At 45.7% G+C, this 23,250-nt stretch overlaps 1 protein-coding gene across 1 annotated transcript; it reads right to left on the reverse strand.

The window, feature by feature from the left end:
• Positions 1–6,211: 6,211 nt before the first annotated feature.
• Dusp11 (dual specificity phosphatase 11) lies at positions 6,212–20,619 on the reverse strand. Its single transcript, XM_051154841.1, has 9 exons — positions 20,415–20,619; positions 18,111–18,186; positions 17,308–17,439; positions 12,391–12,514; positions 11,379–11,439; positions 9,837–9,883; positions 9,350–9,425; positions 8,950–9,129; positions 6,212–6,754 (listed from the first exon to the last, which is right to left on the reverse strand). Exons 1-9 carry the CDS (start codon positions 20,525–20,527, stop codon positions 6,559–6,561), a joined length of 1,005 nt encoding a protein of 334 aa, XP_051010798.1. The 5' UTR covers positions 20,528–20,619; the 3' UTR covers positions 6,212–6,558.
• Positions 20,620–23,250: the final 2,631 nt, after the last annotated feature.

Raw genomic sequence — 23,250 nt, forward strand, 5'->3', positions numbered from 1 at the left:
AAGTGTCTAAGGTTTTAACAAAAAGGGACAGAAGATATGTCTAAGTAGTTTTCTGATACACAGTCAATCTTCAGTTGTGCTGATGTCATATCAGAAGAGGGTACAGAAAGCTCTTGCCAACATGGTGTCCATTGCAAAGGAGGCAGCAGAGCTTTTTTTGTGCACTGAGATTATTACTGTCCTCGTAAAGTGTTTTGTGGTCTACATTCTGGTCATTGTAAAGCGAGTAAACAAAAATTTAAGTATTCCCAACAGGGAGGGAAACTTAGTAGTTTTTCTTTTGTTGTTGCTGTTGGTTTGTCTTGTGTGTTTCTTTTTTGTCTTGTGCTTTTTAATACTAGAGGAAAGAACCCTTAAAATGCCTCAAAATAGTTTGCTCCTTTAGTGTAATTCACTTTAAAAAGAAACCTTACAATAGATACCAGGAAATTCACCAATATGAATTATTTTAAAGGTAGGTTTGGGACCAAAGCAGTAATACTATGCGTTATTAGCTAAGGTTTCTGTTTGCAGTTAAGACAGTTAAGAACAGATTCTTGTTTATCTTGTGTTAAAGTTTCTATTTGTAATTAAGAATAACTTCCTGCAAGCTGGGCGTGGTGACATACATCAGTGTGAGTTCCAGGCCAGCCTGGTTTACAAAGGGAGTCCAGGACAGCCAAGGCTACATAGAAAAACCCTGTCTCAAGAAAAAAAAAAAATCAACATCAAAATGACACTAAACTTGCAATCCCATTCCATGATATAAATCCTCTATAAGGGACTTCAAGAGGCCGGCAGGAGTTGCTCTCTTAAATCCTGATTTAGCGTAAGAAAGCCAGATGGCCAGTCCTGGGTGCATCCCAGAATACAGCTCGCTTTAGTTGGCAATTTGGATTTTATCTCTTCTTCGCACGGTTCTCAGGTTTAACATAGGACCTTTAAAAGGTAATTTGGACTTTCCTCTCATAAATGTATTAATCCCATCATACAACTATCAAATTAATTGTTTATCTCCAATGTGAGTCTGTTTTTAAAACTAGTTTGGCTAGGTCTTCTATCTTGCTACCTATCTCTTCTTGCTAATTTGGTGCCAGGATCTCAGGCCAAAATTACTAATCAAAATAAATAAACCATTAAAAAACAAAACAATGGCTGGAGAGATGGCTCAGCAGTTAAGAGCATTGACTGCTATTCTAAAGGTCCTGAGTTCAATTCCCAGCAACCACATGGTGGCTCACAACCATCTATGATGTGATCTGATGCCCTCTCTTCTGGCCTGCAAGTGTACATGCAGGCAGAGCACTGTATACATAATAATAAATAAATCTTAAAAAACAAAACAAAAGCAAAACCAAAAAGACCAAAACACCTCACCCAAGAGGTATTGTGATATTAGCTACAGAAGGTGATCGAAGGCAGATGCCTCTCACTGCAGTACCACGTCCAGGGCCTGGGCGGGTACTGGCTCTACCTCCACGTCTAATTCTGGCTCATCCTTGTCATGAACACGCCATCACCCCTCATCGACAGCACCCTAAGAGCGTCCTCATCGAGGCCCCGACCACCAGCAACACAATTCTAACCTAGGCCAAGGGTCACAGACGCCTTCAGGAGGAAGTCGGCTGAAGCTAAAGCCATAACTATGTCGTGAGGACCTGCCTGTGGCGTCTGCTCCCTGCCTGACTCCTCTCCCGCCCCGACGGCATGGCCTGCCCTCAGCTTCAGTGGTCAAGCTTTCCACTGGGGGCGTCCCTGTCCTCGGGGCTTTCTGCCTCCGTCCCTCCTGGGGAGACCCGGAGCGGGCAGGGGCAGCTCTGGGCCGCGCCTCCCTCCCAGCCCCGGGCCTCGCTGTGGCTGTGCGGGCTGCAGGCGGCTCCTCCAGCCTCAGCCTCAGCCTCGGGCTCCGCCGGCAGGGGGCACCCGGGCACGCGCAGCCGGAGCGCAGCCGAGGCCGCTTCACTCTCCACCCGCGGCCGGGGAGGACTCGCGACAAACACCGGCGCAGAGCTGCACACGTGGCCCACAAAACTGCCCAGGCACCGAGCCGCGGAGTAGAACTATTAATCTCCCGACGGTCTTAGCCGATCGTTCCCCGGAAGCAAATCCCTCCACTTCCGGAAGTGTCCTAATCTGCGCTCTAGTGGAGCGAGTCATCATTTTGAGTGCTTCCGCTGGCTCCTCCCGCCTGAGGGCAGATTATGGACGCGACCTGAGTGGAGTCTGAAGTTGAAGTCAATTTTTAAGTCTCCTAAGTGAAGCGAGCACACCTTCCTGCTGCTACCACAGTCGGGACCCTATTGGCTGCGTGCTGGCCCAGCAGTCACTGGTGTGTGTGTAATCCCTGAGCCTCCCAGCCAGACTAAACGTGCTGTAACTTGTTTGCCATTTTCCTTCGCTGGCGTTCGTCTTTATCAATACTTTCTTTGCATGGAAGGTGTCTGGTGATAGGTGCAATAATAAAGACAAAGGGGAAGCGGGAATGCTGGGTTGCTGGTGATGCTTTTTTTTAGGCTTTTCGAGACAGGTTTTAGGATACTGATGAAAGCACCCCCAAAAGGACCATTTTGAATCAAGTCTTTTGAAGAGATCGGGAAGGGACTCTTGTATGTGTCTGGGAGAACAGCACTTCCGGCGTGTAGTCTTAGGTGTGTGTGTGTGTGTCTGTCTGTCTGTCTTCCCTAGTTCTGGGGGCGGAACCCCAGACTTTGTGCTACTAGGCAAACACTCTGCCACTGAGCTACATCCTCATTTAGTTTTTAATTCTTAAATTCATTATGACATGAGACTGGTATCCAAGGCCTGGCGTGGTGGTACAGACCTCTCTCTGTGAGTTCAAGACTAATCATTTACACAGTGCTATGCTGTCTTAAAAAAAAAAAAATTGGCACCCAGTAAAAATAGTAAAGAAAAAACCTAGTTAATACATTATAAACACTTAGTAAAAAAATATATCAAAGGAAAAAATAAGACAACCCATCTGAAAAGAGTCTCCAGGTGTCTCCACATGCCTTTAATCCCAGCAGAGGGGAGGCTGACGCAGGCAGCTCTCAGTGAGTTAGAGACCAACCTAGTCTGAAAATTGAGCCCAGGACAGCCAGGGTTCTGTTACACAGAGAAACCCTGTCTTGAAAACAAAAACAAAAACAAACAACCAAACCAAACAAACAAGAAAGAAGATTCCCCACCTCAGTCATGGACAAAATCAAAATAAAAAATTTAAAAGAAAATTAAAACTAGTGTCAAAAGACACAGCTTCACATATGGTAAAGGTCTGCATGTAAAGTTATACAAGCACTTACAAAAGTTCACTGTGATATGACTTTTTCATGCACTATGGTGCCTCACATTTGACCATGTCCCCTGGAGGGGGAGACCTGGTGGCACTCAGAGGAAGGACAGCAGGTAGCCAAGAAGAGACTTGATACCCTATGAGCATATACAGGGGGAGGTAATCCCCCTCAGGAACAGTCATAGGGGAGGGGAATAATGGGAAAATGGGGGGGGGGGAGGAGGAATGGGAGGATACAAGGGATGGATAAACATTGAGATGTAACAAGAATAAATTAATAATAAAAAAAAAAAGAAAGTCAGACCTTTAAAAAAAAAGTTCAAGTGAACACTAGGGCTATAACTCAATGGATAAAGTGCTTGCCTTGCAAGCTGGAGACCTGAGTTGGAGCCCTAGAACCCACATTAGGAAAATAAACAAACAAAGGCTGAGAGTGGCGTTGCATGCTGTGATCCCAGTTCAAGTGAGGCAGAAAGAGTGGAGCCCCTGGAGTCCCTGGGTAGCCAGCCTAGTTTACCTGGTAAGTTCTAGACTACTGCAAGACCAGTCTCAAAAACAGACAGATTGGAGCTGGGTGTGCCCCCTTCAATCCCAGCACGCAGGAGGCAAAGGCAGGTGGATCTCTGTGAGTTTGTGGCCAGTCCTGTCTAGAGAGCAAGTTCCAGGCCAGCCAGTTACATGGTCTCAAACAAAATGAAACGAAAGATGGTCCCTGAGGAAGATCTGAAGTTGCACCCTGAATACGCGCACAAAGTGAAAACATCCCCAAGCCGCAGCTTGTGTGAAGGAGGCTCACCCTGCGTTGGCTACCAATTTTTCTGAGTCAAGTGGGACTCAGCAAATTACTCAAATTACTCTTACAATTACAGACAGGCAACACCACACCAGAGGCCTGGAATTCATGTGAGCTGGCCTCCCAAGACTCAGGAAAACTACCTACAGTGGGGGGGAGGGGGGGAAAGAAAAGAAAATCTTGCCTACACTTGCTCCACTTCCACCACAGCTGACGGGGGCCCAGAAAAGACACCTTGAATTTTTATATAATCGGAGAATATAGCAACATGACCCATTGGGCCAATATGTTAAAGAGCCTCTTGTTACTAAGGGAGGTTGGACCAGAAGCTGTTACATATATCCCATGACAGGGCTAATAAATCAATGCTGCTGAATGAACAGCAGCCAGACATAGGAAGAATTCACTATGACTCCGTTTACATAAAACAAATGTAGGATGCCGCAACGGATCGGCCACTCTTTAGAAAAGGTCTGGATGGAACGGGGTTACAGACACGCTCCACTTTCATTGTGGCTTCATACATAGATACATGTACAAACACACTGTTAATTTGGTTTCACCATGACCATGCCAGCTCTTAAGAGGGTTGGCTTCCGGTTTCAGAGGTTTAGTCTGTTGTTAACCTGGTGGGAAGTTTGGCAGATGCGGTGCTGGAAAAGCAGCTGAGGTCTACATCTTGATCTGAAGGCAGCAGCAGGAGGCTGTCCCACATTAGGTGCAGCTTGAGCATAGGCCTCAAAGCCCGCCCCCGCAGTGACACACTTCCTCCAACAAGGCCACACCTCCTAATCCTGCTACTCCCTATGGACCAAGCATTCCAACATATGACTCTATGGGGGCCAGACCTATTCAAACCACCACACATACCAAAGCAATTTTAAACATGTACAGTGTATATGAATTGTATCTTTAAAATCATCTCAAAAACACAGACACATCTTTTAATATCAAAACATCTAAAATTTGAGTTAGCTCAGGCAGTGAGGGGATAGAAAGGTGGGGACAAGTCCATCTCTGACACTGGCTGGCTCAGTCAGCTTACCCAGGCAAACTTGCCAATGAAACGCCCTGCCTTGAAAACAAGACAGCTCTCCCTTTAAACCCCCCAAACAATGTGAAGCAAGGCATGGTGGTACATGCCTTTAATCCCAGAACTCTGGAGACAAGGGCAGGAGGATCTATACAGAGTTCCAGGACAGCCAGAGAAACCCTATCTTGAACAACAGTAAACTTGAAGAGGCATCACTTGAGTGCAGAGCAAATCAGCCACAGGCCAGACCAGATGAGCCACTAGGACGTCGTCAGGGTGAGGTTCCACATGTTAATACGTTAGAGAAAACAACTACTGTGTGCAGCACCAATCAGTTGGTCAGTTTTACAGCTCTCAACATCAGAGCCTTTAAAGACAGAAGCCACTTGCTGTGGACTATGATGTCTTGTGGTGAGCAACGTCCTGAGTGAGTTCTACAGCTGAAGTAATTAGCACCGCCAAGTCGCCTGAAGTGTGTTCCAGAGGAGGAGCACCGTTTCCGGGTGGGAAGCCACTGGGCAGAGATCCTGAACTGAGGCCCTAAGGCTCAGTGCCACCCTCAGTCTTCCCAGATACCCAAGGAGGTGCTGGGCACGGTGGCACAGGCTGGAATCCCAGCACTCAGGGAGGCAGAGGCAGGCGGATCACTGTGAGTTCGAGGCCAGCCTGCTCTACAAAGTGAGTCCAGGACAGGCAGAGCTACACAGAGAAACCCTGTCTCAAAGAAAACCAAAAAGCAGAACAACAAATCTTCAGAGGGTTTTCAAGCCTTCTGGATAGTTCTGTGGTGGCAGTTACCTTGTGAAGTATATTACACATTAATCGGAACTCTGGTTTATCAGTTAGTTTCCTCTTGCCCAACGTGGCAGTCAGTCATTCCCTGAGATCTGACAGTCTCTGTGTTACTGCCTTTCCTGGCAGACCAAGTCCAGTAAGAAGCTGGTTGACTCAAATCCCAACACTGACCACCACGGAAGGAAAGGATCAGAGCCCCGCAGGGGCTCTCCTGGCTAATTTTTAGTAGAAAATTTTAACAGTCGGGGGAAAAAAAGATATCCGTGAAGACACAGAAGCAGAACACAGTAAAGCGTTATGACCTCTGCACCTGCACATAAATTACAAGTGTGAGCAAAGGAAACAGACAGGGAAAACAAAAGCCAATACAGAAACTTCCAAGTTCATAATAGTTTATCCTTGCAAAATTCCTTGAGAGAAGTTGAAGCCTGCAACGGTGTTCTGGATTGCTGCAGTCACTACCCATCCATCAGCAAGCAGGTAAAAAGCAATGCAATTCATCTTTACACTTAACACATGAGAAGGAATAATAAAAGATTTTAAAAAGTTTAAAAATGTTGAAAAAAATTTAAATTCATTTGACCTGATTTTATTAAAAGTTGTCCAGCTGTCTTCTGTCCAGCTCTGGCTCAGGTGGCCCCTCAAACAGTCCAGCCAAGGGGTGTCTCACTGGGCCCATCCTCCGTAGGCTGGGTAAAAGTGTCTCTGGTAACTCGGAGATGTCCACTTCTTATTCTGGGTTGCTTGGCTGCCATTTGGCTTCACATTCCAGAAGAATCTTCCTTGTGAATAGTCCTCTCCAGCTGGACCAGGAGGAGGGATAAAGCCTCTCCGGCAAACATTCTGATTTTGTGAAAATTTTCTTAAAGAAGAAGTAATAAATAGTTATCAAGATTAACATATAACAAGCTTTCTACACTAATACAGAGCTGCTCAGATTTTACTCTTTCCTACCTGGATGACCCAGACATAGTCACCTCTCTTTCTCTTCATTTTTATAAAATGGAGCTGGGACTGGGGAGATGGCTCCGTGCACAAGTGTGAGGACCCAGGGCTGGAACCCCAGAACCCACAGACAAACAGCAGCATGTGTCTGCAATCCCTACAGCACTATGGGAGGCAGAGACAGGAGGAGCCCTGGGGGCTCGAGGGCAGCGGGCTCAGCTGTGCGGTGAACTACAAGATACAAGAGGCTCTGCCTCAGACACGCTGGAGGTTAAGGGTGACACTGGAGTTGTCCTGACTTCACACACAGGGGCTCCCCGCCCCCCATGCATACGCTCTCACTTAGTCAAATAGGATTAGTTCTTCTTTGGTCTCTTTCCTTTTCATCTTTCTGACTGTTGTTCCTGTCAGTTGTGGTCAGCCGTGTGGGTACAGGGTACTGAAGGTCTGTCCTCTGTGGAGCAGCCGGTGCTCTTAACTGCTGAGCCGCCTCTCCAGCCCTTGCTACTCTTTTTACTATCCTGAGCTTAAGCTTCCGATGCTGTGTAAAATGTCATGGTTACGGCTATGGTCGCTTAGCTGCATCCCCACTCTTAGACTCACAGGCTACTGCCAGTTTTCCTACCATCAATACTGTACACAAAGCTCCTAGCTCTGTCTGACACAGCAGGATATGAAAAGTAGTCTCAACTGAATATAGACTTGATGAGGTATGAACATCTTTATGGGCACTAAAACTAACTTAAAAGGTGTACTGCCACTCTCAGTGTTACCAGTAGCATTTTAAAGAGCGTTACAGTGTACCCACTTGCTTTAACAGCTGGAGCATACAGTGGCCATAGTTACGCACTGTGCATTTGAAACTCTTCACCTCAAAGAATAGAAATTAAAGATGTGCTCTCACCCAAGACTTCACAGAGTGTGAACGGCAGAGTAAGGGGATCAATTCACACCTCGCCTGACAGTTACAACCCTCCGGTGCTCATAACAACTTGAGCTAAATTAAAAGCAAGCTATGACAGTTTGGGCAGCATCGTGACTAGAGTAAGGAGCAGCTGAAGCTAACTAGGCTTTAATTTTCCATCTATCAACAAGAGTGTTTCTAACAAGGATTGATGCCTGAAGATCTCCTTCCACATGGGCAGGCACGGATCACCTGGATGGGATCCAGTCCAACTACAAAGGCAGAGGGAAGGCAAATTGAGCCTCTCTCTGCCCTTCCACGCCCTCTCCCCAGGCTTCCCAGGCCTCCCGCACAATTCCTACAGAGAATCGCCAGGTTCCCTGGGTCTGAGCCACACCACTGGCAGCCCTGAGCTTCCAGCTTACAAAGGACTACCTGAGGGACTTCTCAGCTTACAGAGTCAACACGTGTCACTCACCCTAACCAAGGCCCCTTCCTGTCTACCTGCCCACCCTCTCCAGTCTTCTCTGTCTTCCCTTTCTCTGGAGAATCATAAGACTATTTTGACTGAACTGAGGATTTTCTAATTTTCCAAGTGAAATACTTTTATGATTTAATCTGCTCAAGTCACTTGTAAATATCTCTATTAGGATTTTATTGTCTTTCAAAATTTGCTCTTTCTGTTTCACTTTTGGTTTTGAGACAGAGTCTCATATAGTCTAGGCTGGCCCCCGAGCTCACTATGTAGCCAATGATGCACTGGCTGATCTTCCTGTTTCCAGCCGCTAGTGCTGGGATTGCAGGCACCTTCTACCCTGGCTGGCAGTTTGTATTTGTGCTTTGAAGAGCAGCCTTCCTTACTTCCAAAATGACATAGCCTAAGGATTCCAGCGTCTGAAAGCCTAGGGCTATACTATACCTCAGGGAGAAAATCTTGGGTCTGATCTCAAGAATGTAAGATTCTATCTTCCAGCAGCCTCACCTAAAGCTTCCTGGAGTCAATGCAATGTAAAAATAATACAAGAAAGTTTCCTTTTCTCATCTGCCTCTGAAGAGCCACATACTTCCCACCTAGTATTTGATTGGCAGAACAGCATGACTGAAACTGACCTGAAAGGAAATATCAACTGCTGGTCATTATCACATGTACTGTCCCTGCCCTAAAGCGCAGTCTCCACCTCAGTTCTAGGGAAGAGGAAGCCAGGTACCTGAATGAGTGCTGTGCGGTCTGCGTCTGAGTGTGAAAATGCCGGGAAGGTGGTGCACAGCCGCCAGGCCAGCTGCTCCTAGGTCCTTGGCTCACAGGCTTGGGAGTGATGCGGGCTTGTTCCATGGGGTGTGCTTCGTCCTCAAGACCACCTGACGTAGATGCACTAACATTCTGGCTCCTGAAAGAGAAGTGTCCCACTGTGTCACCAGGTTCCAGTTCCAGTGGCCAGTTTAGTGATGATGTGTTTTGGTTTGCTAACATATGATCTCATCTCGCCGCTCCTGTAAGTTCAGGTTTTGCTCAGCAAGTGAGCAAGCTGCCAGGGTAACGCGTCATGTGAATTACATCAAAGAGGCCTCCCTAACCAAAACCCTCACCTAACAGGAGGGAAGACTTACTTTCTGACATGACGATTCTGCAGGTTTTCAATGTAGTTCTGCCTTTCTATGCAATGCCCTCGGCACCTATTGAATACTGAGAAGTGAATGAAGATGAACTGTTAGAAACAGGAAGAAATCTTACCCAGACAAAGCAAACCAAAGCTCATATTCACTGGCTAATGCTTATGGTGTTACGTCTCATTTCGTACACACATGCTCCTTCATAAGCTCCTGGCAAAAGGCCACTTACATTACTATTACTTTTCTATCTTTTGGTACTAGAGATCAAACTCCGGCTTCACACACGCTGAGCAGATGTCTATGGCTTGAGCCCCAGCCCCAACCCCAAGAGCGAGCCTCCCTTCCTGCTCTCGCTTTATTTTCTTTTTGGCACCTTATTTTGGATCATATGAATTATTTTTTTCCCAAGAACTGGAAAGTGTGCCTACCATTTCCACCTTTAGCTGCTACAGGAAGGAAAAAATGGCGACACCCTCGTACTTACGTCCAATCGCGTCATCGGGCGTCATGCCTTCTACATCAATCAAATACCTAACCAAACAGCATAATTTGGGTCACTTAAATATACTAAAAGAAAGAAAATCAACAGGTCCAATTTCACTTACAAGTGGAGACATACAAATCCTAAGAAAATACTAGATATTTAATCCAACAGTTACAGAATGACATGCCACGGCCATAGAAAATGACTGCCCCGAGATTAACTAATTTAGAAATTTTTTAATAAAGGTACTTGCATGACCAAACTGGCAAATGCTTAAAAGGTAGATTCAGTAGTTATTTTCATCAAAACACAGGAGACTTCCTTAATGTTACGGAACCAACAACACATAAAACAACTGGGAAAAATAGTAACAGTTTAAAATACTGGATAATCAACTATGTGGACCAGAAACAGGAACTTCTATCACCGTCACCCACTTTTTCCTCCTTCTCGCCCTCACTCCACCACCAGGGTCCTGACAGTGAGGACCACACCCTTCCACCAAATGACCTCGCCATCCTGGTCCAAGTCACCATCACACTTCAATTCATATAAAAACCTACTGGCTCCTTGCCTCTACCGCTTTAGAACATTCTTATTCAGCAGAAATAGATGGTTCAACACACCGCAAAAAACGCTGAACAACAAAAAACCAAACAAACTGAAACACCTCACTTTGCATGGGCTAGTTCTGCCTGCTTCCTGCCCCTGCAGCTCCACTTCAATGCCACCCTTACCGCCTGCCCACCGCCTCCAGGACAGCTCATGCTGCCCTACTCTAGGGCTGCGGCTGAGCCGTAGGCCCACAGTCTCTCTTCAGTGTCCTTACTCAGCTAGTGTTAGTTTACCCTTCAGCTAGTCACTCAAACCTTCCATGGAAAAGTAGGTCTTCTTGATGATAGGTCAAAGCTCCTCTACCTAAGCTCTCACAATCCCATCCTCTTCAGCATTGGACAGCGATAGTTCTATAGTCTTCATTATTATTATTATTATTACTGTTGTTGTTATTATTATTATTATTAATTATTATTATCAGCTTTCCTATTTCTTCAGAGGCAGGTTAAATCTCTTTGCCAGCACTCACACTGCTCACACAAACCGGATCTCAGGAAGGATTTTCTGAATGGACAAAGTCACACAAGACAGTTCCTTGAGAACCACCAAAGTACATCTGAATTCCGAATCTGCGTGTCAAGTGAGGCTATTGCTCAGTCAGTGGCGTGTGGATCCAAAGATGCACATACCATTTAATGTTTTATCATCCCCCAAACTTCTGATTTGCATGTTCATCAGTATGCAAAAAAACCACAGTGCAGCCTTTAAAAAAAGGTCTCCAAATACTTCCACTAGCGCATACTACATTGCAAATCTGAATGTCTATTGTACTTAAGTCACAGAGATGTGCTTCTATCTCCATTTGTAAAGTCTACAATGGTGGAGACAACACAGTTCTATATTCACCCATTTCTATGTAAGGTTACACTACCACTGTAACCACACGAACACATTTTGCAGTATTTGGCCTTTGGGTGGGCAACTCACCTGCAAATGAGGTAGCCCGTCCTGTTTAAGCCATGGGTGCAGTGGACACCAATAAGTTTATCTAGAAAACAGGAAATGCAGAGTTAAGTAAAGGAAACAAGATATACCCAAAATATGTTAAGACAATTTTCTCAAGAGTAACACTTACAAATTAGTGGAATATTACTAACTTGAAAACACGTTATCCAGAACCATCTACCAAAGGCTCACTGTTGTGGAAATGTTACAAGCACTGGCTAGACAACGATGTATACTGTAGAGGCACCGACAGGTTACAGCTGCATTAGACAAAGCCATCTGTTTCAACAGGAAGTGACACTGCAGTGTGTGTGTGTGTGTGTGTGTGTGTGTGTGTGTGTGTGTGTGTGTGTGCAATGCTGAGGTTTGAAACGGGGACTCATGGGAGCCAGGTAAGAGCTCTGCAATTGAGCCACAGACCTCAGTCCCACTCACGATATAAAGAACAACCACAACTACACTCAAAATGGAGGGACAGCAGGAACACCTTCAGGCTGCATGACAGATGCATCCTGCAGCCCACCTGTGCTGCCTCCCTGGGGGCCAAGGCGCGTCTAAGCTGTTCCTTCTGTTGTCTCTTTATGGACTCTCAGACCCTGAGACTTTTAATCTTCTACCTCTCACCCCTTAGCCACAGAAAAAGAGAAACACTTCCATCATATTACACATTTCTCACTCAAGTTTTGTTTCTGTGTGGCCAACAAGAGGACAAACAATGTATTGCTACCAGCTGACATTTTCAAAGACAACAGACCTGACTGTGGAATATTAGCGATAGCAAACTGCTGGAGACTGCCTGAACTCCTGCGTGAGGGAACCTGATGCCTCTGGACTGAGTGCGTACCTGCATTCATATGCACACACATTTATATGCACAGCTACAAGCACACATACATAATTAAAAATAAAAGAGATTTTAAAAAATGTTTCCAAACCTACTCAAAATGTGCACTAGAGTTCAGACAGAAAAGAAAAAGAAACCGCAAGGACTTACCATTGTCACTGTTTTTCTTTAAGAACTCTTTAACTGCGCATTTGAACTTAAAAATAGTGTGATTACTGGGTACCTGATGACCAACTGTAAGAATTTTTTTGTAAGAAATAGTTTCTGGCAAATCCTAGAAAGCAAAACAAAATGAAACAAAAATTATTTCATTTGTAGATAATGAAAGGTCTGAGGAGCCTGAATACAAAGTGATAAAAAAAAAAAAAAGTATGCTAGTGATCCTGACTAAAGAGTCACTATTTACAAGGCTGTTTCAACCAGGAAATAACACTTGATTATCATTAAAACTACAGGACAGCTACTAGGTATACAAAACACACCCAGTTCAATGTGAATGAGGGCGTATATATGGTGTGACTAAAAATTATGTAAACAGTTCTACCTATTTATTTCACCTTTCTGTGCCTTCACAAAGTAGTAATGAGCTGGGCAAAGAGAGCTATGGATAAGAGAGGGGAAAAAAAAAAAAAGAGGGTAGGTGAGGGGCTGGAGAGATGGCTCAGAGCTTAAGAGTGCTTGCTGTTCTTCCAGAGGACGCAGTTCAGTTCTCAACACCCATGTCTGATGGCTCACAACAGCCCGTGACTCCTGCTCCAGAGGATCCGGCGCCCTCTTCTGACCTCGGCACCTACACACACGTGGCAGACACAGATACACACAGACAGACAGTCTCAGTCTCTCTCTCTCTCTCTCTCTCTCTCTCTCTCTCTCTCTCTCTCTCTCACACACACACACACACACACAAGACACACAAATAAAATAAACCTTAGGGAAAAAAGAGAGGTTAGGTGAAAATCTGTGACTCTGAGTTTAAGTAGAAAGCACTATCATGAATTTTACAGAGTTCCTAGCTATAGCCACAAGAACAGCTTCAGAAGGAAGTCAGTCCATTATGACAATGCCTGACTCTCATGTCTGAACAAGTATCTACACTGAAAGGAAACAAAGCTCTCTGCTAGGGCTGAATCACGCTGCGGCAGGAAACAGCTAAGAGGAGCCTGGAACTTCCTTCATGCAAAGTGGTCCCAGATGACCAGGACATGTCGAAAGCTTAACTCTAAGAAGCCGGTTAGTTTCGCGGAGGGACTACTGGCAGCTGCTGGCTGCTTGGGGCGGGGGAGTCAGCTTCTTTCAGGAGTGTAGCCCTAGTGGTTGGCCATGTTCCAGTAGATGGCTTCACACGCATGTGTGCTAATTTGGAACTTGGTGTGTAACTTGACGCTGGGGTGGAGAAATGGCTCAGAGGGTCAGTGCTTAAGGCCTGGGTTCAGTTCCTAGTACCCACAGCAGGCAGCTCACAACCACTGGTGACTCCAGGTCTAGAGGATGTGACACCCTCTTCCGCCCCCCAGAGACACCGTCAAGCATGTGTTGAACTTAAAAACGCCTGAGAAAGATGAGTACATGACATTGGGACCGCAGATCAGGAGGAATTACCTGTGGTGGTGGGGTGATTGTGAGCAAACTGCATATTATATATGTCTGAAATTCTCAACAACATATTTTGTAAAGGTTTTAGGAGTCAAACTGAGAAGCTCCAACTATCCAAAGGGGGCCCCTCAACCTGTGCTTTAATTGGAAAAGGCAATTGCAGGGGCATTTGTAATGATAGAAAATTTAATTAATTAAATGAAATCTGACTAGTCACTATTGGCAGAGATCAGGGAACTAAGATACTATTTTGAAAGCTATGACACAGAGGAAAAGAATCCTGTTGACTTCACTGAGTAAATAAACAACAGAAACATCATTACATAAAAAATGAATGTTAAGGTTCACCTTGCACAGCCTGGTATGGTGGCGCACACCTGTAATCCTAGACTCTGGGAGGCTGAGGCACGACGGTCTTGAGTTTGAAGTCAGCCTGGACTACACAGCAAGAGCCTGTCTCAAAAAAAAAAAAAAAAAAAAAAAAAAGAAAGAAAAAAGAAAAAAGAAAATCAACTTTTGAAGCCTCAAATGAATGAACAGATCAGTTATCAATAACTGCAAATACCATAGAGACAACCCCTTTATTACACAGTCCCTAACAGAAGGACATAGGACCTATGAAAATGGCTCATGTCAGGCATGGTGGTACACCCTTGCTGTCCCTGTGTCTCAAGATCAGCCTGGGTAAAACAGTAAGAACCCATCTCAAAATACACAGACACGCTCAGACGTGTCCTGTTACAAAGGAAATCAATGCAGCCAGAGCAATGGCTCCCAGCTGAGAGCTTCCCCCGCTTTTGCTGAGAATGAGCACGGCTGTCTGTGACTCTGGCTCCAGTGGCCCTGGCGCCTTTTTCTAACTTCTGTAGGGCCCAGCATGAACAGTGCGAGTGTGTGCACACACGCACACTAAAACAAAGACTCTTTGAAAAGAAGACCACGCTGGGCATGCTGGGCTCTCCCTGCAACCACAGAGCTTGGAGGCAGGGGCAGTTGGCTCAGGATTGCACAGCATCCTCGGTGACTGAGGAGAGCGTGGCCTATAGGAGACACTATCACAAAAAAAAAAAAAGGCCAGGCATGGTGGCACATGCCTTTAATCCCAGCACTCGGGAGGCAGAGGCAGGCGGATCACTGTGAGTTCAAGGCCAGCCTGGTCTACAAAGTGAGTCTAGGACAGCCAAGGCTACACAGAGAAACCCTGTCTCAAAAAACAAAACAAAACAAAAAAAGAATCCAGGCAGGTGGAATACTATGTATCTATGATCCAGCCTTAGAGCACTGAGAAGGAAGATCCTGAGTGTTAGGTCAGCCAGGGCTACATATTAAGACTGTTTTAAATATTAAACCTAAAACAAAACAATAATGGAGGAAGGGAAGGAGAGTAAGAAGGAGAAAGAGAAGAGAAGCCGGGAGTTAGGGGAACAGGAGGAGGAGAGAGAGGAGGAGGAAGGAGAACAGAATCCTGAAGTGTTGTGCTAGCCCACTGGCAGAGAACAACAGGACGATGCCAGCTCATGGAGGCGGCATGGCTACCATTTCCACAGCACAGCCTGGAGCATCTCTCAAAACACAGACTACAGGAGAGGGACAAAAGAAAGTGAGAGGGACACGGGCAACAACCTACAGACTTACTCAGACTTGACAGACAACCAACTGCAAACCGACAATTTTTAAGACATTTTAGGAGCTATCAGATTGTCTACCTGACATGAAAGAACTGATATTAAGGAAAAGTATTGCATTTTAAATATACACACTAAAGACGTAGAGGTAAATTCTATAATATTTGAGGGTTCCCTTAAACAAGACAAAACACACTGGGCATGCGGTACACACACTGACTCACTGCACACGGGAGACGGGAGTGGAGAGAACATGGTGGGTAGAGATCAGATGGGGTACATAATGAAATTTAGGCCAGCCAGGGCCACATAGTGAGACTTTTTCTCATGAAAAAACCAAAACAAACAAGAAAACCACCCCCCTCGCACCCCTACACAGAGGTAGGGGAATAAGGCAGGCAGAGTGGGTTGAGAGAGACAGGAGCAATAGTGAAATACAACACTCACATATAACTTAACACTGAGCCAGAAAAGAAAAGGATTTCCCTATGTGCTTTAATGTCGGAGACATAATTACTAAAAGAACTCAGACACAAAAAGACAAGTATTACATGACACCGAGGCTGGAGAGATGGCTAAGAGCACTGACTGCTCTTGCAGAAGCCTCAAGGCCAATTCCCAGCATCCACACAACAGTTCACAACCATCTGTAACTCTAGTTATAGGGGATGTAATGCCCGCTCTGTCTTCCACAGGCACAGGGCATGTCTTTGGTGCACATTTATACAGGCAAACACTCATAAAAACAAATAAAAATAGACCTAAAAAAATTACTCCACAGATAAGTATTACTCTCCCACCTCATCAAAGATACTTTCCTCGCCTCCTGCAACACACAGATTATTACCAAAAGCCACAACTAGTCAAAACGCAGAGACCAACTGACTGCGGGCTGCTCGGCCTCGGGAATACATCTAAAGGACAACTCTTACATTTAAGGCTCAGGGAGCATCTCAGAAGAGGGAGGCAGAAAGAGTCTAAGAGCTCAAGGACCAGAAAGTCAGCTGCAAGATTATGCTTTACAGATATACCAGGGGACACTACACCCATGAAAACTCAACAATATGGGTGCTTAAACAAGATGTGCCCAGTGACACCAGCTGACAAGCCAACACGGATGGAGGACAGTACAGAGGGCCCTGGCCCTAGATGAAGAACTATAGGCAAGTAGAAACTGCTGCAAGAAACGAGAATTAGCCTTCAGATATAAGCACCCTAAAGTGGTCAACGGGGAAAAAAAAAAAAACAAGCAAAACTAAATGGACTCAGCCGGCTACATTTGCGTACCTGCCTGCACGTATAGCGACAGGGAAGAGAAGAGGCTGTGGCTGTGAAAGAGGATGCTGGGGAGGGTAAGGGAGGAGGAGGGAAGCGACAGAATTGTGTTTTAGTTCAATTTAAAAAGTTTAAATATATGTTACATTATGCTACCTGTATGAGGGACCTAAAACTGGGAAATTCATAGAAGCAAAGCAAGGAAGAGGTTATGAGGGTTCTGGGGTGTAGGAGAAGAAGGCAGAACCAGTGCTCCATGGTTATAGAACTTTTGCTGAAAGACTCAGGTGATAATTACTACACCTTATAGTTCAGCTCATGTCTCCAATCTGTTGTGTGGATGTTTTGCTGTTGGCCTTGGATTTGTGACCTTCCTGCCTTAGATGCCTAAGAACTGGGGTGACAGCCATTTACTACATGCCTGGCCGCCATTCTCATTCCAACATGAAACCAGGGGCACGATTTGCTTTTCTTTTAAGTTTATTACTATGAATGAAGCTTAGTTTTCACATCAGTACAGGATGAAAACTGTAGATCACTGTGAGTTTTGTTTTCAGTTCGAGGGTCCACTTACCTCTACTTTATAATAGCGCCGAGTATATGTTAGATCAATTATCAATCCAAGTTCTTCGTTTTGTTCTTGAATTTTATTAAAAAGATCCAAAGGAGAAAAGCATTCTTCTGGCATAAGCTTTGCTTCAAATTTCTGTCAGAGAGTGAAGTAAGAGAGAGCAAACTTGCTGAAAAGTCCTGTACTACAACCCACATAGCTGCCAGCCCCATGAGATGGGCACACACGGGACGAGAAGGGCAGGCTCTGCTCTTCTGGAAGCTTCTAATAATTGCTCTTCCAGTGGTGGGAAGAACAAAAGCTAACTTTGATATACATATTTCTGTGTTTGTGACTCCCTGCCTGAGTGACTTCAGAGTGTCTTAGTCAACATTAAATAGGTAAGGGAAAAAAAAAAAAAAAAAAAAAAAAAAAAAAAAACCAAAAACTTATTCCTACCTTAAAACTAAGTGCATTTCTCTCTCTCTCTTCCCTCTCTCTCTCTGTCTCTGTCTCTCTCTCTCTCTCTCTCACACACACACACACACACACACACACACACACACAGCCATGCACGTGTGAATTCTACTGAATTTCCAGTACAGCAACCACCATGTCAACATGGCGAATACTGGACTATCTAGTTTAGGCAGGCAGACACAGCATACAACAGTGAACTATGGATGGAGAGTCTGTTCTCTGGGACTCTCACTTCAGATTAGTGAAGTGACATAAAACAGAAGCATGGAGAGCAACCAGGTTGAGAGCCCGTGTTCTCCATGGGGTGTGTGGAGTTCTGAAGAAATGCTGAATGAACTTTCATTTACCTTTTGCAAAGGAACTTTGAAAGCAATGAAGCGAGTCCCAGGCATCCGTTGTCCAATTGGGAGATAGTCTTTCCACCTGTGACATAGGGTATGCATTAGTCAAAATGACTGTCGGCCTCGCCTCCCAACAGAATAAGATGCCGAGATAATGGGGCACCGAGCACACACAGAATGCCCCTTATTCTGTTCTGCCCTTTGTCCCTCAACCATTCATTTTGAACAAAGAGCCTACACTCTTCTCCTTCCTGTTTCCCCATCTTGAGAACAGATAGAAGACAACAAAACAGCACATAGGTCTCCACAAGCAAGAAATACCTAAAGCCAAGAATGGCCAGAACTTTTGTATCCCTAATAACCCAGCATCAGGTTCCAAGGGGATCTATCAGCCATGAAAGCAGAGGGGAGACTGTGTCGGACGGGGACGGGGGCAAAGGGAGGGGAGAGGGCAGCAAGAGACACAAAAGGGGGAGGGAAGGCTCCTAACACACACACACACACACACACACACACACACACACACACACACACACACGACGTGAAAGCAGTGGTGAATTATTTAGAGGAAAGAAACTAGCAAAATGTGGGTTAGAGAAAGGGCAAGTTGTATGTGTGTGTGTGTGACTATGCACAAAGATACACACACACACACACACACACACATATATATAGAAAATGTCACAATGAAGCTCGTATTTTGTATGGTAACTAAAACTATTAAAAACAGCAAGGGGTGGGTGGTAGTGGCGCACACCTTTAACCCCAGCACTCGGGAGGCAGAGGCAGGTGGATTTCTGTGAGTTCAAGGCCAGCCTGGTCTACAAAGTGAGTTCAAGACAGCTAAGGCTACAGAGAGACCCTATCTTGAAAAACAAAACACAAACAAAACAAAACAGAAAAGAAAGAAAAAGAAAAACAGCAAGGAGTAATCACTACCTACACACTGGTTAAAAGAGCTCAAACTCAACCCTTTCACTGTACATTGTTTTAGTTTCCACACACAAATGACATCAATTACATATGTAGAAACCTCCTGGGTCTTACATGAATCGACACTCTGAACTTCAGCCACACCAGCGGTCAGCGTGGGGAGTCAAGGCTGAATTGGTCCCTGTTCATGAATTATAAATAAATCTGGTCCATTCAGCATACCTGAAGCACACAGAGTGAGGCCTGAGTGGCAGGAGACCTGGCTGGAAACATACTGGAGCCTAGAACAATGCAACCTAGTGTGCAGGCCATGACAAGGAGGTGATTTTTATTGTTAAAGTCAAGCTCTACCTTACATTTACGAGCTGTTTCCCCATTACTACTCGATATTTAGCTTAAATAATTAACTATATAAAAGTATGTCAAGAATGAATTGGAAGCCGGGCGTGAATGGGGCAGCCTTTAATCCCAGCAGAGGCAGAGGCAGGTGGATCGCTGGGAGTGGGAGGCCAGCCTGGTCTAAAAAGCAAGTCCAGGACAGCCAAGGATACACAGAGAAACCCTGTCTCAAAAAACAAACAAACAAACAAACAAACAAAAGAAAGAAAGAAGAAAGAAGAATGGATTGGAATGAATCGAAAGTACATAAACCGACAACACTCTTCAGCAACAGGACAGGTAAGTTCTAAAGTCGGATGATGATGGAGGAAAGCCGGCAAGACTCTAAAGCTATCCAGGAAAGTAAGTGCTTACTGACGTCCGGGAAGCGGGGAGAGGCCATTCTGTGCACTCTGGGTATTAGGTATTGCTCACTTGTGGAGCTAAACAAAGGGCTTGATGGCTTCTAGCCATGGCTTCGAGGAAGGGGAGAGGCCTATTTAGCCACTCTGGTTTCGGCTATTCCTTATGTATAAAACGACCGACTTTTAAAATCTGGCAAGGGAAGCAAACAGTCGCAAGAAATAAAGGGTTCACAGCACCCGTGTGAGCAAAATCGTAAAACTAACTACTGGTACAAGCCCGGCCAATGACACCTCCGCCTCCTGGAAGAGAAGCCCTCCAGGAGGGGCCGAGGGCAGGGTGTGTGTACTGCTCAGACCGGACAGCCGCCTCGCGCAGCGCCCACGCGGACGGAAGACCGCAGCTCCCAGTAATCAAGGGGCCCAGGACTGGCAGCCGCGCCCTTACGCGCTGGCCCGAGCTACACAGACAGTCCTGGAGGGACAGACCTAAGACTCCAGATGTGGGGTGGGGTGAGTAGTGGGGTTCGGCGCGGAGGACTCTGGGAGGCGGAAGGGCACGAGGCCCGGGAGAACACCAAGACTCTAGGCCAACAAGGCAGCCGGAACGACCCAGCCCGGAACCAAAGCACCTTACCTTTCCGGGACGTGGTTTCTGCCCTTTTTATCGGGTAGGGCACGGACTGCGAAATTCCGGCCCCGACCCCGGCCCCGGCCGCGACTATTGCGGCCATAATGTCGCTGGCTCATATGGGCGCAAAGATGCCGCCCATCCAACGCCAGGCGTGCCACGGCGGCCAGAGTGGCGACCTCAAGGCCGCCAGAAGACGCCGCTGGATCCAGAGCGCGCTGTGTCGGGTGCCTCCTTGCTTCGCGTACGCCTTGGCCCGTCGTGATGACATCACACGCCGGGCGTAGGAGTAAATTTCGTCACCCGCCTTTGGTTTCTTCAGTTTGGTCTGGAGCTGGAGCCTGGTATCAAGGCTGCGCTAATTAGTACCTGCACCTGCGAAACTGCTCTGGACAAGGAACAGAAGTCCAGCCCCACCCCTCAGATCTCTGAGTTCTTCTCGCCATCGCCAGTTGTTTACATTTTGGTTATTGCTCATGGTATTTAATACACGTGTATCCTTTTTCCACCCGGAAAAAAAAATACCAAAAGTTTTATACAACATATTTCTCCTGAAATATATATTTGTAGAGGGATTTTAATCCAGCAACATAGCTATCTGGCTGGTATACAAGAATGCGGGCGCGCGCGCGCACACACACACACAGACACACACACACACACCAGTACAAACCAAGTAATGAATTAGAGAAACATTTGACAGACTAGGATGTGCCCACCTTTCACCAGAAGAGACAGGAAAAAGATTTAGGAGAGCAGTTCAGAGAGAGGGGTGGGGAGATCATATTGCTGGATTAAAATTCCGCTACAACTAAGGCAGTATCTTTCACGCTTAGTTCCCAGTTGAGTTTTATTCCTGGGTGATGTGGAGAGGAATGTTAATTAGAACATGGCTGTACTGGTAAGAGATCACATCCAAAGACCTTCTAGGTCTACGTGACCCAGCTGGCAAGATATCACATCAAAAGATCTAGGTCTGTGTGATCTGACTGGAATACAAAGAGGCCTTTAATCCTGGAGCCAGAGGCAAACAGATCTGAGTTCAAGGCTCTGCTCCCCTAGCCAACGAAGGAGAAGTGTGTGGTGCTAGGTGAGATCTGCCTTCTGGACAGGTTTAAATATTTCATTCTGCTGGAACCTCCTACTCTCTTGCCCAGTCCACAGGTCTGAGCTTTTTATTTCTCCCTTTTCTGATGCTTTTCGCTTTCCAAGCAATTCCTCTACCCACAACCTCTCCAGTTGCTTAACAAATTCTACAACCCATTCAGAAATGAGAGGATGGAGTCGCCCTTTTGGCTTTCATTTATGGTTCTCAGAACCCCCTTCGTATCCACTTACATATTTTCTTTTTTTTTTAAAAAGATTTTATTTATTATTATGTATACAGTGCTCTGTCTACAGGTACACCTGCAGGCTAGAAGAGAGCATCATATCACATTATAGGTGGGTGTGAGACACCATGTGGTTGCTGGGAATTGAACTCAGGACCTCTGAAAGAGCAGTCACTGCCCTTAACCTCTGAGTCACCTCTCCAGCTCCCCCACTTATAATTTTTCAAACTGTTTAACCAATCTCCCCAATCTTTTTGAAATGGAATATAGGGGGAAAAAAAAAGAAGAGAAAATAGAAAATCCTTACTGGGAGCAAAGCAGGAAAGAACCCAGTGTCAGGAGCCACAATAAAATGTTTTGCTGATGTCTTGAAACAGAATATTCATTGCTTTTTCCCTTGTGGCAATATAAACCAAGTTTTCCATTTTGCCTAGCTGCACTATGTAACTGGGCATCTGGGCTACTTTATTGGATTGTTATAGCCACTATCTTTCTCCACCACAATTCCTTTCATCCCCAAAAACACTAGCCAGTCACGAAAGGTTAGAGATGGGGGTGGGGCATAGATCTCTGTGGACTCCTTCCTGCTCATTAGGGGCACTGAGTTCCTTGGGGAAAGTCCAATCTTCATCATTACAATATCTCCAATCAGCAATGTAGCGGTCTAGCAATCCATCCAGCAGCAACAGCAGGGACCAGCAGCTGCAGGGGAAGCAGCAGCCACCAGTAGCCATCTTAGGGCTCCCCCATTTTCACCCTCTCAAGTGTCCCCAGAATTCTAAAGGCAATCTATCTACAGATGCCAACAATTATGCCCCTCCTACAGAATGAGATTGTAGCTAGTGGTTGTGGAGAATCTCAGGCAGCCCCATTTCCCATACAAGGGATTAAAACAAAAACATATTCATGTAACTGGATCTTTAAAGAACCCAACATTCTCACTAAAATAGCACACCTATGATCCCAGTCACTGAGGAAACTGAGGCAGACTGCCTCAGCTGTCAGGCAGGCACAGGCTACACAGTAGCAGACCGGCCAACGCAGAGATGCACATAAAAGACCCTGTCTGAAAACTGCAAAAAGCCAATTTACCAATGTTATTTTATTTCCAACATAAAAGACACATTGCAAAGATTTGGGCTTTGGGGGCACGGGGTTACTGGTTAATGTCAGGAGAACTCATCCGTATGTCCTGTTCTCTTTTGTTCAGGACCATCTGCCTCGGCTTCTGACAGGTGACGGGTCCCATGCTGCAGAGAGGTGAGACATCCGGGTGACTCAGTGCTAACAATCTGGGATCACCTTGTCAGACCACAAACTAAAACTAGTGAGCATTAATAAGGTTGCCCAAAGCTTGGCATGGCGGGCTCTGTCAACAACCCAGCACCTTTAACAGAGCACCGTAGTGTCCTTGGCAACATCCCCCTGTCACATTCTCCTACATCTTGACCACTGTGATGGAGAAAGGAGGTCAGGCCTTCCAAAGGGCTCCCTGGAGCTTGAACTGTCTT

This window comes from Acomys russatus, chromosome 13 (assembly GCF_903995435.1).
Source record: "Acomys russatus chromosome 13, mAcoRus1.1, whole genome shotgun sequence".
NCBI classification, from domain to species: domain Eukaryota; kingdom Metazoa; phylum Chordata; class Mammalia; order Rodentia; family Muridae; genus Acomys; species Acomys russatus.